General features: G+C 38.8%; 1 protein-coding gene across 2 annotated transcripts in view; it reads left to right on the forward strand.

The window, feature by feature from the left end:
• Positions 1-19,393, forward strand: part of gnas (GNAS complex locus) — a 33,987-nt gene that overhangs the window by 10,465 nt on the left and 4,129 nt on the right. For both annotated transcript variants that reach the window (XM_084721537.1, XM_084721536.1), the window contains exons 4-12: positions 3,756-3,810; positions 4,019-4,138; positions 8,980-9,077; positions 15,199-15,253; positions 15,738-15,811; positions 15,973-16,031; positions 16,125-16,245; positions 18,216-18,346; positions 19,132-19,199. In XM_084721537.1, the coding sequence (XP_084577663.1) occupies positions 3,756-3,810; positions 4,019-4,138; positions 8,980-9,077; positions 15,199-15,253; positions 15,738-15,811; positions 15,973-16,031; positions 16,125-16,245; positions 18,216-18,346; positions 19,132-19,199 (781 nt within the window). The remainder of the gene's footprint in view (positions 1-3,755; positions 3,811-4,018; positions 4,139-8,979; positions 9,078-15,198; positions 15,254-15,737; positions 15,812-15,972; positions 16,032-16,124; positions 16,246-18,215; positions 18,347-19,131; positions 19,200-19,393) is intronic.

The following is a 19,393-nucleotide window of genomic DNA, read 5'->3' on the forward strand; positions in this document are numbered from 1 at the left end:
TTTACTGATTTAGGACTGAAAGGGTTCAATAACGCCTGTGATGAAAGAGTTTGGGTGAATGGATTGAGTGTTGTGGTAACCTAAAGGTCGGAGTAATTGGCTTGTGACCGGAAGACTGCTGGTTCCAATTGCTGGCCTGATTTTGGAAAAGGAATGAATGACTGACTCAGCTCTCTCGCTATTCTTCTCAACTATGACTGAGCTGCCCTTGGGCAAGGCATGTAACCGCCAGCCTCATCACTGGAGCTGTTAAGTGGTCAACAGCCGAGGACTGCAGATGTGTTACAGTTTTCTTCCTCTGAAAAAGCTTTGATTATTGTAATACTGGTTTCAGCCTTAGTCCCTATCAGCTGCCTTGGCTTTAACTGTTAATTCTCTGCATTTATTCATCCTAACATATCACTATACGTCATCACTGTAACCTGTTGTGTCATGTCACGTATAACCATACACAGGCAGGCATGTAGTTGTACTCTCAACTAGAAGAGCACACACATACAACCATGTGATTTTTAATGACTATCAGGTTGAAAATGTAAACAAGGCTTTCTCAATCTCCCTCCTAACCCAATAAACTCTGTCTTACCCCCTCTTTTCTTTCCCTTTCTCTTGTGTCTCTCGGTGCAGAGTGACCTCACAGGCTTCTCAGGCTCTGTTACCATTTGTCAATGTGTATTACACAAATTGTATTCAACTCTGTGTATTTTTCAGTCCAATGCATGAAATGATTTTAGTGGGAATTTAACAACTCACTATAATTTAATTCAAGCCGTTGTGGACCAAATTCTGAACCGGATTTGTAAAATGTGGATTTTGTTTTGAGGCTTTCCTTTCTTCTCATTTTCTAGTGATTGTGACTGTAATCGCCTGATTTTATGTTCATGTTATTGGTACATCTGCTAGACAGCAAATGTTAGGACAGATATCTATGAGGGGCCAATATATGCTTATACTAATAGCATTACAGTGACATATTAGCTTGGCCCACAAAGGTGTATGCTTCTTGTATGAGAGGCTGTGTGTATTTGGCGTTTGAGTTGGAGTATGGTTTAAGAGAACACGTTCGCAGTATTGACTTGTTCGAGTTCAGTTGGGTGTAGATTTAAGACCCTTTTGTGCCTTTTTCTGATTTTCACCTGTGTTTAAGCCAATCAAGATTTTAGTCTCTGTTAGCAATTCTTGTTTGTTTGTTGAGCTTGGCAAACAGCCTGAGATTTCGAGAACATACAGTATATTATTGAGACAAAGTGTCTACAGTCTTTTGACTGTAAGTGGCAACTTTGACATATCTGCATGTCTAAATCATGAAAGTATTAAAGAAAACCGGATACAACATTGGAGGCAGGCCTCCGTTTATTCCTTTTAGGAATAAATGGAGTGCTCAGTGGCACATGAAACCAACTTCCATGTACAAACCCCGATAGAACAAGTGCAGTAGAAACTTCCTTCGATCGAGCGGCTAACTTGTACCTTAGACTTTTTGCTAATTTGAATGGAGATTAAATTATTTAATAATGTGGCTCTACTAGACTCTCCAAATGTTATTGGACTGATTGAATCAAATCCTGATATTGAAATGAGTCATTTTGCAGGAGTTGTGGTGATTAAAAAAAATTTAATCACCATTTTATAGCCACTTTTTTGCATAGTGTAAGCTTATGGCGAAAAGTCTTTTGGGGCCACAGTGCAACACTTCACGTTGTCATTACATGGTTTGGCAACTATGTCAAATTGGCTTAAAAGCGGCTGTTGCTGGGAGCTTGGTCCAAACTGCTACCGCAGTTACTTTCTTTATAAATATAAGGCACATGTGAGGACATAGTCCTGCTGTGACAAAACAGCTCCCTCCTGTGGACAATATGCAGCCTGCCACATGTGAGAGAGAGCATTTGCGAGTGAATGAGGAACCACTTCCATTATGGTGCTTCTCATCTAAAAACCTGATCCATCATGCAGCAACATGTTGTGAAAGAAATGTACAGCCATTGTTCATGGTAACCAATAAGTCGAACTTTAAAATGCATATTGCACTGGTCTAAAGAAATTAATCAACTTTTGCATTGATTTGGTCTGATGCAGCAGTGTCCCTTTTGAAAAATAAAAACTGGCACAGAACAGAGAGGCCCATCTTTCCCTTTGTCACTGACATAGAACTATTGTAAACACAATGTGCTGTTGTCCTGGCAGGCTCAAGGTGAAAGATAGGCTAACTGACTTTCTGGTTGCCTTTTATTAGAAACATTTCTGTCACAGAGAGTCCAAACATCTTGTACAAACAGCTATCCTTCACAGCAGACAGACATAATTTCTCTAACACGCGTGCCAATGAAGGTCTGTTTACTCTTCCCTGATCAAAAACAAACTCAATGCAGCACAGTGTAGTGTACCATGTCACGGTAACATGGAACCACCTCCCTGTACCTTTTATTGACTTCACAAAAACAAAACTCACTAACTAAACCCTCTCTTGTGTTCAAAAGAACACACTATCTATGAATGTTGGTTTTCTGTGAATATGAAACTGCTCAGACAGCTTGCTGTGTCCCATGTTTCCAAGCAATAATTGGATATTGAGTGGAAGTGACAAGACATTTCATATACTGTACTTAAGTACAATTTTTAAAAGTTACACCATATCTCAACAGTGTACAAAAAGTTACAAAAAAAAAAATCTTTACTTACTGCATTTAACTTGACATTTTCACTCCTTATGAACCACTAAGGTGGCACTTGCTCACCTGTATTAAAAAAAAACATGTAACTGTATGAAGGAAACTACAGGAAAATCGTTGTCAGTAAACACAGTATGTTACTGCATCTACAAATGCAAGTTAAGACTCTACCATGCCAAACAAAAGCCAGATATCAACAATATCTAGAAATGCTGCAGACTTCTCTGGGCCCAAACTCATCTGAGATGAACTGATGAAAAGTGGAAACGTGTTGTGGTCAGACAACTCTGCCCCCATTGAAAGAAGTTCATATGATTGTAGTTAGAGACTTTTAGTTTGAAATCTCATTTTGTAAGTGCAGATATTTCTTTCCCTCTTGCCACAGTTTGTTTTTGTTTCTACCTACGACATGAAGGAGAAGTCACTCATGATGTGCTGTCAGGCTCATGTTGCACAATAACCTGCTATTGTTATTAGATATTTGTTATATCCTCAACTGTCATGTGTGATCAGCTTTTACATGTGCACGTAAAATCACCAGCACATAAAATTAACTTAAGAAAAGAGACTCTCCCTAAGTATTAAAAGATAATGCTGTATGTAATCCTAAAAACTAACAGAAGCCTGTTTTACGACATGGAGGTGCGGGGTTGAAAAATAAGTGGGCATTTTCAAAGCAAGGAGGTTAAAATGAAAGATGCTATTGATCTGTATTATAGGAAATGCAGGATCCAGCATTTTCAGAGCTTCACCCATACTATGGACCAAAAGTCAGGATACCTCAGCCTTCTCTGCCTCAGTTTTGACCTTACTTTTTTTAATGTGCCAGTTTTGAGTCCCCAAACTTTACTGAAGTGAAACTGAATACTCCCTTGATATTATGATTGTTTTTTGTATAAGAGGATAAAACTAATAACATCTATCAGGAACTACAGTGGGTTGTAGGTCTCTGTGGTGGACCTCCATATGGCAAGAGTATGACTTGAAAGCAGTGGATATTAATGTACCATTGCATCTGTTTTTTGTATTGATTACTTTTGGTCTGAAGACACTCTTTTGTCACTGAACCTGTGTCTTTTTCAGAGAGAAGAAGCAGAAAATTCAGGACATCAAAAATAATATTAAAGAGGCTATTGAGGTAAGTGTATGTGTTCATTTCATTTCTGATGTTATGAAAACACTAAAACTGCTTTAGATATTTTTACTTTGGTTAACTGAACTGTTTATACAGAAGAGCAGGCATTTAGTTCTGTTTTCTTGTTGATATTCTAAAATCATGTCCATCGTCTGTCTTTCTGTCCTTCACATTTAAATGTATTTTGTTTGGGTTTGTGTGTTTGTGACAGACCATAGTAACAGCTATGAGCACCCTGACACCACCGGTGCAGTTGGCGTGCCCAGAGAACCGGTACCGGATCGAATACATCCTCAACCTCGTCAACCAGAAAGACTTTGAGTTTCCATCTGTGAGTAGTACAATATCAGACACCACAAACACATGGACACTATTGTTGTGTTCACAATGTCACAAATCGTATTCTTATTTTTGTAGATTGACCATGTGGCCTTCATTTACTTCATTTTTGACCTATCACACGTACAGTAGTTGCTTATGCATGTTGTTTTGCAAAGAATTAGAAAACTTAATGCACATTTAGGTGCAGCCCTTTTTCTCAATAACCTCAGATCTTGTAATGTTGCTTTGACTCTTGTGTAAAACTGTGGCTGATTATAATAGATTTGCAACAGGTGCAACAGGTATACGCAGCTGTGTGTGCATTTCAGTAGATGATAGCAGGTAATTGTCCCAACATCCCAGGTGATAATCCCTTGACACTGGTTGCAAACACTAATAACTTTACTAATGACCTCATGGGTAATGTCTGTGTGAGTTAAATATTCTCAATGGGACACTCCCTTTAACTAATTGCCCAAGCCAAGAGAGTGAACCTGAAAGTCTCACTGTTTGTCCATAACCACCTATGGGGATACACTTCATTCACTTTACTAATAGCTGTAGTTCATCTTCTAGTGATGGGAATTTGTTTTGTTTTTTGTTTTGTACTGCCACCATGCAACTCAGTATATGTCATTATGGAGGCTCCGTCTGTCCGCCTGTCTGTCCACCTGTCTGTCACACTATTACAGTACATGATAAAATTTTTAACCACAGGTCCCCGTTACATAGTGCATGTCTGTGTATCAAAGCAACTTGATGCAATAGTTTGCTTATGAATTAGAGAAGAATATGCTTGCTACAAATATACTAGTTTTTCAAACAACCATACCAGTGTCTTTAAATATCGCAACACCATACACACCCTCCTGCTGACCATTTAAAAAAGTCTGCTTACTTCACCATAGTATGCAAATCAACATGCTGAGTCTTGAAACATGCTTGTAATAGATAATCCAATATATTTAACAGTGTTTTATGAGATTTATTTTTGCCAGACTTTAAATATCATGGTGCTTAAATGCAGACTGATGTGTGGATTGATTTGAACTGTCTGCTGGCACTTGATTGTGGGAAACTAAAGACCCGATAGACGACAGCTGAGCATGAATGATGCTGCTTTCATAACCTTTGTTTTTGTTTTTTTAAAGAACATTTTAATCTGTACTTGAACTACATTTCCACGCAATGATCGTTTTTTAAGCTCATGTTCACACTGCTGATAGAAAATTGATATCCATGTCAGTCCAAAATGAAGAGAAACAATGACCACCTGAAATGTCACATATTCAGGCGTCTGACAAACCCTGCTACTGTATTCAGCAGTAATGTAAGGTACAGTGTGTTGTGATTTGTAGTAAATGGGCTAAAACACATAAAACACTGGCCTGCTCCTTTAGTGCTTCGAGTCACAGAGTTCATGCTAATAGCTTCCATGTGTTATGGGAAGACGAGTGTTTTGACTTGCCTGCTAATTAATGCATTAATTGGCGTAATGACCTAATTAGCACAACTGCTTGTGTTTAATGTATGATGGTGATTATGGAGGGCTGCTAAAACACCTCTTGTTGCTTTCTGTACAGTTGTAGATGACAGCCTTCAGCAGACGGGGTCAACTGTCCTGCCAAAACTAGCAGGCGCACATCAACCCTGCTTGAGTGTCCTAGAGCAAGACACTTGTTGCTTAAAAGCTCCAGTGGATCTGGTTTTTAGCTGATGCTGCTCAGACTTCCTTATGGGGATTGATAATGCCACTGGTTTTCCAGTTCGATTGCTGTAATATACAGTAACAATTACTGGAGAGAGAGGAAAGGGGAGCTGTTATACAGAGACAGGCAGTAAAGAGGGAAAGGAGTGTGGAGGAAGCATTACATCAAGAAAAGAGTGAGGTTTTTATTATTTTATTTTTTTCTTTAAAGCGCATGACTGATAATAAAAGAGTGTTCTGTTTGTAAACACATGATGAGTTTGGTGTCATGGAAAACTGGATGATGAAAGGACTTCATTTAAGGGACGATGCAGCCAACAAGATTTCACTTAACAGTTAGTTGACATTGTAATTAAAGACTAATTTTCCAAGATTGGTGTTGATTTGAAGCAACTGTTGCAAAAATGGCATACAACTGCAATGATGATAAAGGAACTGATTAGTTAGTTTTAGGGAAAAAAAAATCTTAAAGAAATGTGAATGAAAAGCTGTTTATGGAAGATGATGATCTGTATTTTTAGAAGGTAGAGGGCAGATTCACCAGTTCCGTTGATTTGTTTATTTACATTGTGGCACTAAGTTCAAGCTCTTATCCTGAATGATTTATAGCAAGTGAGCAGACAGCAAACAAATGTCTAGTGACACTTCATTAAGACACATCAGCTGTTAGAGGAATCAAATCTGTGAGTTTTCCTATGCGGGATGCTCTCTTTAACCACTAAATCACCCTGCTGCCCCTGGAATTCCACTCATGCTGAGCTGTTGGGAAGCAATTATTTGTTTACGGTTGCTGTTTGGCTTTACTTGTTTGGTTGGTTGACTTGTTTATGACGAGCACGGCATAGTTTCCAAGTTATGAAACAGGATGGCGAAAGTGTATTCTGACTTTCATTTGGGATCTGTACGAGACACAGAGGGACGGCGTTGATACCAGGCGGGTGTATGCCTGTGTGTGTGTTTGAAGAGATAGGTGTGTTTGTGAGCACATCGTCTCTTCCAGTATTGACTTTGACATTGTAAATTTATCTAGTTGTCTTGTGATTTACTAAGTGCTGGACAACTTCCTAAAAATCACTATATAAAGCGAATGAGTCTGTTCCATTAGAAATTTCTATAATTGCAAGAGTGTGAGTGTGTGTGTGTGTGTGTGTGTGTGTGTGTGTGTGTGTGTGTGTGTGTGTGTGTGTGTCTGTGTGTCTGTGTGTCTGTGTGTCTGTGTGTGCGTGTGTAAACAGATTGGTGTCCATGTATTCCCACTGTGGAACAAGGAAGTAGCCTGTTTTTGACCTGAATTCAGGACAGATCATGGACATATCACCCTCTGAGTTCCTGTTAATTCACTTAAACAGTCTAAACACACTGCTGAGTGACTCTACTTGGTTTATACTTGATCAGTATCTGCACTTTGAGATCAACATACCTGATATTTGAATATAAAACTTGGTTTTAAATTATTATAATCGATTAATATACCTGTCTACAGTCATAAAAACAAGCAGCAAATCTTCAAATTTGAGAAAATAGCAAATGTTTTGCCATTTTTTTTGATTATTTAACTCTCATTGATTATTTATGGAATAAATGAATGGAGCTGGTTAAAAAACATTTAAAAGATGTTGCTCACAGGCATCATTCACTGATGTTTTTCACCCTGTTTGGGATTATGTTATTGCTTTTCTGTTGATAAAATACTCACTGGATAAACAGCCGGCTGTTTTTGAGTGAACTGATGTCCTCAGTCCATTTTGTTGCTGTCTATTAATGCAAATTACATATAGTTAATAAATAAAGTTATTAATAAAGTTAATCTACTTGAAATTACCGCAGTGGCTATCCCAAACATATACCAAGAATTACCAATCCAGATCTATCAAAAACTGTCAGACATCCAAGACTCTCATCAAATGTGTCTCATCTGTTTGTTCTTTGATCAGATATTCCTCCATCTACATTAGTACTGTATTTTATTTTAAGACAGTGGGCCTCATTCAACAACAGTGCGTACCCACAAATCTTTGCTTTAATGGTGCATATGAATGTTTTACAAACAAATGTGGATAAAACTTTCTTACATCTATTTTTTCATACTTGGCAACAAATATATAACTGCTTCAGACCATGCGTACACACAAATGATGACAGCCAGGGCGTCTTAGAAAATGTTAAAACAGACCTTTTAAGTAAATGGAGAGCATATCAAAACCACATTCATTAAAAAGACTTTTATGGTTGATTTATCTTGTTTCATTTTCATTTGTTTTTGTTTTTTTAAGATTTTTTTTTTGGCCTTTGCCTTTAATGTGATAGGACAGGAAAGGGGGCAGAGAGAGAGAGGATGCTGCTGCAGAGGACTGACAGCCTTAATGCATAGTGTGCACGCTCTACCAACTGAGCTATAGGGGCGCCCCTTTTAGGACCTTTTAAATGTTCTCTAATTAACATATACTAGTTTACATATAAGGACTCCTTTTCGTTTCTGAGACATGTTGAAATGTGCCACACACTGCAGGTGTGTCAAAAGTTCCCACCTCATCCATACTACCTGGATCACTGTTACTAGCAACTGTTCAATGTCACACCTGTTGTTCAGTTTATACAAATAAGAACAAACAAGAAGAAGTGAAGTGGTTAATCCATGCTGTATCTGTCTATAATGCCTGTGTGTATAGAGACGTGTCTTTGTTTCCCTCCACCACTATTTACCTTTACAGGCATGTACACAGGCATCGCCCAGGCACAACGTACACTGCATATGGTGTCAACAAAAACACTGAGCACCCACTGCCCTCAGACACACAACCCTGTCCTCCTTTCTTTCCTCAGTTATAGCTTTCGTATTTGGTGTGAGATGCACAGTAAATAATACAGAATGTCTCCTGTTTGTAGGAGAACACTTTCCTTCTTTGAAGAATCACTTATTTAATCAAGTAAAGGTTGCACAATTTCTTACTTAAAATACAGTGTAATTGAACATTGCCTTGAGCTGGAACCAGTTGACCAGAGCATCAGACGTTGGCTTGGTTAACACACACGGAAATTCCAGTACATTCCTCCAGTTTAGAATGAATACGTTGCCCTTGTGTGACTCTGAAAGTTTCCGCCTCCTGTCATTGATGTATTTCTGTTTCTCCGTTTCTCCTCAGGAGTTTTACGAGCATGCAAAGACACTGTGGCAGGATGAAGGGGTCAGAGCGTGCTACGAGAGATCCAACGAGTACCAGCTAATCGACTGTGCACAATAGTAAGTAACCATCTGCCCATCCAGACATACTGTGATGTGATCTCTACACTGAGATACACGGGTTATTTGGTGCACCTGTATAATGTGAGGCTCAAAATGTGTAGTTTTTAATGGCACTGTGTTAGAATGGTGTTGATTCAACTTTGCTGGTTAATCTATCTTTATTTATTCATTTTGTCTGTACTTTGAGTTCTGTTTGGACATGCAAGCTCAGTTTTCTGTTCATGAGTCCTTACATCTATAAAATTGCGTGTTTAAAGGTTATTTCTTTTAAGTGATTTATATTAAGCACTCTGGTTTAAAAAATACATCTGAGGCAGGGTTTCCTCAAGGACATTGGTCAGCAGAGGTGAGATGAGGTGAGCTCTGCCTGGTGATTATCAAACAAAGTCAGCTTGTTGTCTGACCTGCAGTACAGCCAGTGATATTGCTTGGTACACCTCCTGCATCTCTGAGGCATTAAAATCTGAAAAGATGCAGTAAATTTGCCATCGGTGCCTCCAGAGGATGCACCCTATTTTGTGTACCCCACATCCTGAACAACAAATCAGTGTTGAAATCGTAGAAATAAATATTCTAATATCAATTCTTGTTTGAAATAGCAGATGACCATGTCATCATATCTGAGTTTTCAGTGCTGGTCTCCGCTGAAGAGTAGTTGCATCACATCAGTCAGCCATAAAGTGTGTCAAGCTCAGGTTGCAGTAAAGACCATGCATTGTGCTTGCTGCTACAGAAAAGAAATAAAAAGTGTCTTTTTTTTGTAACGTTAATACAGAGTTTTTATGTAACTGTTACTCTTTCAAGCAGAGTTGGTCCAGACTGAAAAGCTAGTTAGGAGCTATGACTCAGACTAAAGAAAATTAAAATAACCTAAAACCAGAGATCTCTCAAATATGATTTGAAGCTGTTGAGCTGGGAGCTGCGGATAGAAAAACAAACATGATAAGATGATTGATCGCATTTTCACTTCTAGTTTTTTTCCACCTTTGTGGAGAAAATGCTACTAACCTGATCATGTTCACAACAAACCCACTATGCACAAGAATCCATGACACACACGGGTTACGCACAAAGCCATCTTCCTTAAAGGCGGAGGCTTGGTCAGTAACATACAGGGGCAGTGTGACTGTGGGTATTCAGATCTGTAACTGACGTAAAAGTGCTAACCAAGGGTTTGGCAATATGCTACCCATCATCAGCCCATCAATTGGCAATTGGTACTATCTTCATCCCCCTCTTACCTCCTCCTCTTGATTCAAGTCTCAGTTAGGAGATGTGCGCAAGCAGGGAATTCTCTATGTTTAGGTACGTTCACTACATCCAATAAACAAAATAAACTCACAGAGTGTTAAGAAATTAAATATTCTCATACCTATTTTCCTTTTTAAACAGAGAAATACAACCATTCACCTTCTTAATTTAAGTTTCTCTCTTTTACCAAACTAAGATGAGCTTATTTGTCTTGTTTAACTCCTTGGAAAACACACTTCATTCAAACTCGACAGAAAAACATGTAAAATTCACCAAAACTGTCTTTGTTAGCCTGTCCACTGTTCCAACAATCACCAGCTCTGATTTGGTCAAATTAAATCTTAAATTCACCGTGTGAAGAGAGTGCAAGGAGTCTAACTCTACAGACTGTACCTCTCACTCCTCACCCAGCTCAGCACACTCGTGGTCCAGCTGAGCGGGTGCACATTGCACCGCTGGATGAGAAAGAGGTGTGGAGTAGCGGCTGACACTCTGCAGACCATTACATTAGCAAAATAAAATGACAAATATCGGCCCGAAAATCAGCCAACAAAAGCAACTGCCGATGGATTCAGCCAGTTGTCAATAGACAATGGGCTGAATAAAAGTATGTAAGTAATGTAGCATATATAGAACCACAGGCAGCGGTGAGTTTGTGTCTCACATCAGACCTCAGTGTGACTGGCAGTTTGTCTCTACTTTTCTTTTCCCAACTTGTAAAAACAGTTTTTCTCATTTTCACATTGTAATATCACTCTGTTTAATGATTACAAAGCAACTTTGTGATGTGATCTATCAATCAGTCATTTGTTCAGCTGATTGAGATGCATTGAGAGACACATCTCATTGTCCTCTATCTGTGTAGTGACTAAATAATGGTTTACATGATAACCTCTCTCATGATGCTGATGTGATGTACCACCGGTGCTCAGTTTCCCTGGAGGTTAATAAGCCTAATATTATATTTCATAAAAACACAAGAATTTCTACTGACATTAGTGGAGGCGCTAATTTAGGCAGGGTGGTGTGTGTGTTGTTATGGTTGGTATCTGTTTCAATAATCCCTTTTTACACAGCAATACTTCCACAGTGAAAGCTCGTCATTACACCGCCTTCGCTCTTTTGCACTGAACCAAACATTGGTGCTATAATGCCACCCCAGTGTGTGATTTTGAAATAGCATGCCAGTGTCGCAGAAGCGAAAGTGTCGTGACATAACACAACGGCTACCACATCCATCCATTCCACGCCAGTCAACTAAGCGATTCTCCTCCCCTGATCTTTTCTAATCACACTTAAAGGTAATGACCTTAAGAATTTATGATATAAAGATTTTTGTGTTCCTTGATTAGCAGGGCATCACTTTTTCTACAACAATGAAGTTGAAAGAATCTTCTATCTTTCAAAAACAACTTAATCTTAAGGAAAGTCTTTCATAAATTCATTAAAGTTTACAATTTATGTACAGTCAAAAAGGTGGTCTGATAGTTAGTTCATCCATATCCTGAGCGTCTGGTCACGGTGACGTCAGGCCAAGCATGACGTCCCTCTCCAGCAACGCTTCCCACCTCCTCCATCTCAGTGGGCTCCTTGCGATATGAAGGAGCACCGGTCGTACTCCAAGCTCCCTCCCAATGTCCGACCCCTCAAAAACTGACACACATACATACATATAATAATTTTGCATGCTGTTGACTCACATGTCACTTCATGCTGTTTCTCATGTATCGATGGGGCAACCAAACAACACAGATTCGCTGTTGTGCATCACTTGGGGGATATGATTGGCTGTTCATAAGCCAGGGTAGGTTTGCTGTTCGTGTGTCACTTGCAGCTTGTTTATTATTAGGGTATATGACATGCTGTGTATGAATCTGAGCATATTAGTTTTGTGCTTTCATGGTTACATTTAATGCATTTAAGTGAAACTATAGAACATTTTATCAAACTGCTTTCTTATTGCTTTTAATGACATGCCCATCGCCGATAGATATCGCTATTGTTTTATCACTCAGGCCTAATTCAACATATTCAGTTTCAAATATAGGCAGTTCACAGTAAGTTCTGCCCTGTCATTATGTAGGCCCAACACTGCCACCTGTCTTTAAGAGCTGTCTTCTTTTGTTCTTTTTATTCTTTCCCTCTGTATCTCACAAACAACACCTTTTCATTGTCATATGTAAATGATGCATATGTACTTTTCTCAAGATTGCACTGGGGCATCTTAGATTTGCTTTTAACAGCTCTGAGTTGATTAGAACAAACTGAGTGTCAAGTTTGCATTTCCAAAGCGAAGGCAGATAAAAACGGAGAGAAGAGAAAAAATAATGAAAGTGAAATAGTTTTCATGTAACAGCCGCAGTTTGCAGTGTTTGGGAGCAAACATGGCTGAGGCTGAGTCATCCACAGATCAGAGGATGTTTAATGGAGGAGAAGGGGGTGATGTTTGGATACCTTTGCTACTCAGCTGTGGACTACCAGCCCGTAGCCTAAACTGCTTTATACTACTAAATCGCTTTTGGAGAATATTAAGTGCATTTAATGTGCACTTCGTGTTTGTTTGGTGTGTTAAAATGGTGACATGAGGGAGAAAGTCTCCCCTCTGTTTCTCCCTCAGGTGGTTGAGATGGTACAGTCCAGCCTTTTGTTCCGTCCCTCTTCTCACTCACACATCCAACACACACACACACACACACACACACACACACACACACACACACACACACACACACACACACAAAAAAAAAAAACGAGCTCATCCTGCTCCTGCTTTCTTTTTCTCCCCTGTCTTCCTTTTCTCCATCTCCATCTGTCTGCCTGTCTTTCTGTCTGTCTTCTTTCTGGAGCTACTCCAGCTGCACTAGATTGGGAGCTGATAGACTATTAATAGCGCCTGTGGTTGGGTCTCCATGGTAACCGTGCTGGAGGCCAGGGCGCTGGGGAGCTATTTTTGAAATCTGCTCTGTAATGTCAGACAGACGCCACTAGGCTTTCATTCTCTGTCTCTCTTTCTCTCTCTCTCTCCTTAATGTTCACTCTCATCCTTCCTTTTCTCTGTCTCCATGTCCTCTGTCCATCTCTGTTTCCTTCAGTCTCTCTTTGTTTTTCAGGAATACACAGATTTTTAGCAAAGAAAAAGATCGTCTTGCTGCTGCTCATTTCCTTTTCCTCTTACCTGAATCACCCACAATGCTAAAAATGTCCTTTTCCTGTGTTTAGTGGCTGATGCAAATTAACTAATCAAACCAGTATAGGGCAACAGCTCCAAATGACTGCAAATGGTACTTTATGAAAGTTATTGAACTTCAGCACTCAGAAGTTATGTTGCTGAAATTATGCTTTGATATTTATGGAAGTAAATTGCACACATGGAGATTATTTTGACCAGTCTGTGATGTTTGTTGGACATTAAAAGGTGAAATATTTAATAGAGCTAATATTAGAGGATCCATCTCTCTCTAGACATAAAGACTCGTTTGTATTTTGCTTTAAATTATCAGTTTGAAAAAGGGTTGCTAAAATGCCTCCTTGGTTGATAACTCGATAAGGGTCATTTCTGAGATAACATTTGAATGTTTCAGTCGTGTCTGGGGTTTTGACTGTTTTCAAACTTGTCTCCTTTTGCTCACTTAAAGGAGAAATGTGTAATGTATGTGCTGTAATAATTCATGAATAATAACCATAATCATCAATAAAATGACCATGATATGTCTTCAGAGATGAAGGAAACATGTTAAATTTAAATACTTGTGTCTCTGGCAACAACACTGCAGCTGTTGTTTCCCCATTTGGAGTTTATATTCCTGACTGGAATAACTTTTTGTATGCCTATAGGAAATCATTAATGAACTTTTATAATGCATACATGTTCCCAAGGGTAAAATTGATCAATATGTTAATGTAGTAACTCCAGAGGAGTTACTCCAGAGGAGTTACTACATTAACATATGCGGCAGTGGGCTTTTGTTTTCAGGATAACAGGCTTAGCTTTACATTGACAGACAATTTGCTGTTATCAACATTATCAGCAGCTGATCAACTTGCAGCGTAGGACTTGTCCTCACTTGTCATCATCAATATAAGATGTTGCACTTGTTTTGTGCTCCTGCAATGTTCCTGCAGCCTGTCTGAGCTTCCCTGAGTCTTGAGAGAAAGGGGCGCAGGAAACGGTTCACGTCAACCATAGACTTTATTTTAAATAGGATTTTAGCCATTTAATATACAGTCTCTGGCTCCAACTTGCTACTTGGACTGTTGTATTTATTTTTGCATGCACAGTTGCTTCATAGTGCTCCTTTAATAACTGCATGTCAATCTGTAGAAAATACAGCAAGAAATTGATAATAGTGCCACACACTTGAAGCGTTCTGTGTTTGTTTGTGGCAACTGGACATCTTCTTGCACACGAAACTTGAAATAAGCAACACTTGAACATAAGTAGAACAAAAGTCTGGGCATCTGGAATTTGTGGACATATGTATCATCTGCTTTTTTTTGTAGTTCTGATCACTTCTCAGGGAGGATACCTCTGCCATGAAAGTCACCTTTTGAGCAAAACATTATAATTTATGTTGGTTTTGATGGAGAGTTTCTGTCACATTGTCAGATTGTGTATTAAAGCCCTTTCTTTGCCATGTAGAATCTACAAAGGAAAAAGACTGCTGCGCTTAATATATGATGTCCCAGCTGAGGTGTTATGTATGAGTGGACCTTTTTATTTAACCCCTTTTGAGCAGGTTGTTAAACAGATGATACTCGCTGGCACAGTGTCATGTTCAAAGTTATCTGAATAAGTCTTCAACAATGAAGCCAATATTGTCCCTATAACAGTTTTCTTACTCATGCTTTTCCCTTCTTTTCCCCTCAGCTTTCTAGACAAGATTGACATTGTGAAACAGAGTGACTACACTCCAACAGATCAGGTGGGTGAACTTCTCTGCCACCACAAAGTTCATATTAACCACACTTCATTTTACATGTATAACTACATTTCCCATAGTTACTTCAAGAGGAAGTGTATTTGAAAATGTGGAATATTGTCAGATATTAATAAGCAATCTATTTCTGTTGTTGTTGCTGTTCCCATGTTTGAGAGAAATGAGCTGTGTTGGGTCTCCACTTTACTGTTTTGTTTTTTTTTTTAATTTGACATGATATTCCAAACCATCAAAGATAAATCTTGTAGCCATTTTACCCAAGTTGCTCCATACAAGCCTAGAAATGGGGGCAGAAAATAAAAACATCTCATGTCCCAGTTTCTCCAAGTTTTTCACCTGATCCAAAAAAATAAGGACACAGAAGCAATTTGTAGAGCTTGCTCCAGATTTGCAGTGTAATCATTCAAAATCCTGTAGGACATCTTTATGATCTTAGCAACCTTTGTATGACAAATTCTCTTTTAATCAGGATTTGCTGCGATGCAGAGTACTGACTTCAGGGATCTTTGAAACAAGATTCCAAGTGGACAAAGTTAATTTCCAGTGAGTAAAACACAAAGAAAACTGCAGTAAAATAGCTAAACTGATTTGTAGCTTCAGTATTAAACATGTACTATGGACCAGTTAATTTAAGATGTACAGTTTCTCCACATTATGTCATTGTTTACCTGTTGACACTAATGTCTCCTGTTTGATTTCCTCAGTATGTTTGATGTTGGTGGTCAAAGAGACGAACGCCGGAAATGGATTCAATGCTTTAATGGTAATGTCTGTTTATTTCTGCTCCCTCTCACTTCCCTCGGCTCATGTTTTTTCCCCTCACTGTGTCTCATTTATCTCTCTCTCTTGTCCTCAGATGTAACAGCCATCATCTTTGTGGTGGCCAGTAGCAGTTACAACATGGTGATCAGAGAGGACAATCAGACCAACCGTTTACAGGAGGCTCTCAACCTCTTCAAGAATATCTGGAACAACAGGTGACGAGAGACTGATCTTCTGTCTGCATGTTGTTTTCTGTCTGTTGAAGTAAACATGGTGGGAAAAGTGCCTTTCTAAAAGTGTGTGTACATGGATTACTAGCACCAGAATGATGACGAAGGAAGAAACCCTTCTCAGAACATCAATTGCAGTTTTTCTGGCTTTTTGTAACCACAGACAGATAATGGTTATTGATGAAACCCAGTGTCAAGGCTTGGAAACTTTTTATGAACTGTCCTGCTGCCTTTTTTCTTGAATGATTGCATAACAGTGCATGGGTTCCCTAGCAACAAACACAGCATAACACCAATCAAGGGGAGATCATGTACTTTATTTACAAGTTCCTGTGGCGTGTAAGCAAATAAAAGTTGCAGAACAGCAGAAAATTGCCAAGATTTTTGGCAGTGGGTCTCATTTTACAGCAGACATAGTGGTCACTGAGTTTACAGCCTCAGTTAAAACGCATCTTTCTCAGTACAGAATCCAGACATTTTCTCGGGGTTCCTACGCTGTATGGGTACAGAATTAGTACAAGTACAGAATTAGATTTTAGCAATGTCCAGGTCCAGATTAGTATGGAAAATAAAAGCGAGTATAGAACAATATTTGTATTTCTATGCTATTAGCTGAGTTCCAAAACGTAAAATTCAAAATTTCAAAAAATAAATTGATGATACAAGCAGAGCGTTTTTCATGGTTTTTGGAGCAGGCAGCTTACGCAGACAATTTTTACCGCTGTGTGAGAGTGCGCGGGCCAGAGTGAGCTTGATGTACGTCACAGCCTGCAAAACAACTCTGATTTGTTTCAGTTATAAGGCATCTGGGTGCCTTATAACTGAAACAAATCTTGACATCTGCAACCAAATTATTTTGAACAAAAGTGCAACATTATCTTTGAAATGCATAGTTTTACAAATAATCAAATATTTAGAAAAGTGAACAGACTATCTTTTCTGCCTAAGGAAACCATACCTTTGTGGCTGCTTTTATTGTGGTTTCCATGGATACAGTATATAAAAAGGCTGCACAGACATCATGGAAATGAAATTATTTAACTTTTGTCAACTTATTTTCGGTTCTTTTTCTTTTAATAAAAGAGACTAAAAAATATGAACGGAGCAATTAATTTATATTATTTAGGGCGCCCCTGTCACTCAGTTGGTAGAGCATATTCTCCATGTACGGAGGGTGACTCAGCAGCAGCCATGATTCCAGCCTATGAGCCTTTGCTGCATTTTATCCCCTCTCTCTCCCTCTCTAAAGCTGTACTGTCAATAAAGGCAAAAAAGACAAAAAAGATATGTTTAAATAAAAAAAATATATATATATTATTTATTTAATATGGTAAGGGAAAATAATATGAATATGGGTGGTATCAGTTATTTTATTTTCTCTTTGGGCAGAGACGTTTGGCAGTAAAACATCATCCAACTTTCTGCATAGGAGTAATTGATTTATATGAACTAAACTGTTTCTCAACATAATGACATACAAAATCGGAATGTAACATTCATGTTCACAGCTGGATTTTAAACCCCTTTATTTGCATATTAAATATCTACACATTTTATACTCAGATTTTATATCTATTCTGAAAAATCTCCTTAGAAGTCTGGCAATTTGAGTCTAGAGAAGTATGGAATTTTGTAATTGGAAAATGTGTTTGTAGGAACCCTGTTTGCCCCATCCTTTATCACAGATTTCAGTTGTCTGAACAGTTTCAGTTTGTTTTTGTTTTTTTGCAGTTGAGAATCCATGAAGACACACTTAAGGATAATTAGTATTTTCTTTAAAGTATCTACATTTCATGCCATCTGCTGATAGAGCTGTCACCCAGTGACCCCCGTTTGTATTTATTTGCCCAGCTCCAAGCCGTGATTTCTTCTTGTGTCGATTTCTTCACTCTCAGACACAGTGTGACAGTTCAGTGTGTGATGTATGGTGTGTCATGGTGTTTTCTTCTCTTCAGGTGGCTGCGGACCATTTCTGTCATCTTGTTCCTAAATAAACAGGACCTTCTAGCAGAGAAGGTGCTGGCAGGAAAATCAAAAATCGAGGAATACTTCGCTGAATTTGCTCGCTACACCACACCTGACGATGGTGAGCAGTCCCACGACAGTTTTGTATGCTTACAGACACTTTTGACCTCATACAGCCATTTGTTTAGACAAGAAGATGTAAATGTAGTCAAGAACACTGTCCATATTAGTAGCTGTACAAATACAGCTGGCCTGTCTCAACTTGTAAATATCTGCTTTACAAACTGCTTCTTTATTTTGGGAAATAATCTAATCATTGTTTGTAAAGTAGGATGACCAGACGCCCCAAACTGCCTCAAACAGTCCCAGCTGGAAACTGTTCTCTGAAAAATACCAAGATGTCCCAGTTTTCCCCACCACCTGTGCCAAATATGTCCCAGTTTTTTAAAATCCCCTGCTTGTCACTGTAAAAGTTTCCTGAGCATGCAGAAACATCCCTGTGCTTTCACAGGGATACACCAAGACATACAGGGATACCTCTGCTTTTAGTGTTTTACCGTATGAAGATTTTCTTTAAAACAGCTCAAATACATGCACAAACTCTTGACTGTTCCTCCAAAGAACTAGATCAGTGAGGGACAGTGCATTTAGTGTCATTGACCACAAGAGGTCATCCTTGATGCACGCTTGGGAGGTTGTTCTCTTCACACACTGGATCACAATGCACTTTTTTCAGCATGTTACATGATTACTCACATTAGAATGTGTATCTGCTTACAAATAGATGCCACAGAAAAGCCAGTGTCCATCCTAGTCCTTTATGGTCCATTCATGCTTGCTTAGTCCCCACCTGAAATATTGCAAGTCATAAGAAAGTTGGTCTCATTAGCCTCTCTCCTTTTCCAGCGACACCAGAGCCTGGGGAAGATCCACGTGTTACAAGGGCAAAGTACTTCATAAGAGATGAATTCCTGGTAAGTGTATTGACATAGGTACACTTTTGTGCTTTATAATATGCACATTGTTAACTGGGGTATAACCGTGCACAAAACTCACGGTTCAGAATGTATCCCAATTTTAGGATCACAGTTCAGAACATTTGGGGAAAATGTAAAAATGTGAACATTTAACAGTGGCTCATTGTCCACAATTCTTAACGTAACAGTTA

Source organism: Lutjanus erythropterus, chromosome 6 (assembly GCF_056507025.1).
Source record: "Lutjanus erythropterus isolate fLutEry1 chromosome 6, fLutEry1.hap2, whole genome shotgun sequence".
Lineage (NCBI taxonomy): Eukaryota > Metazoa > Chordata > Actinopteri > Lutjaniformes > Lutjanidae > Lutjanus > Lutjanus erythropterus.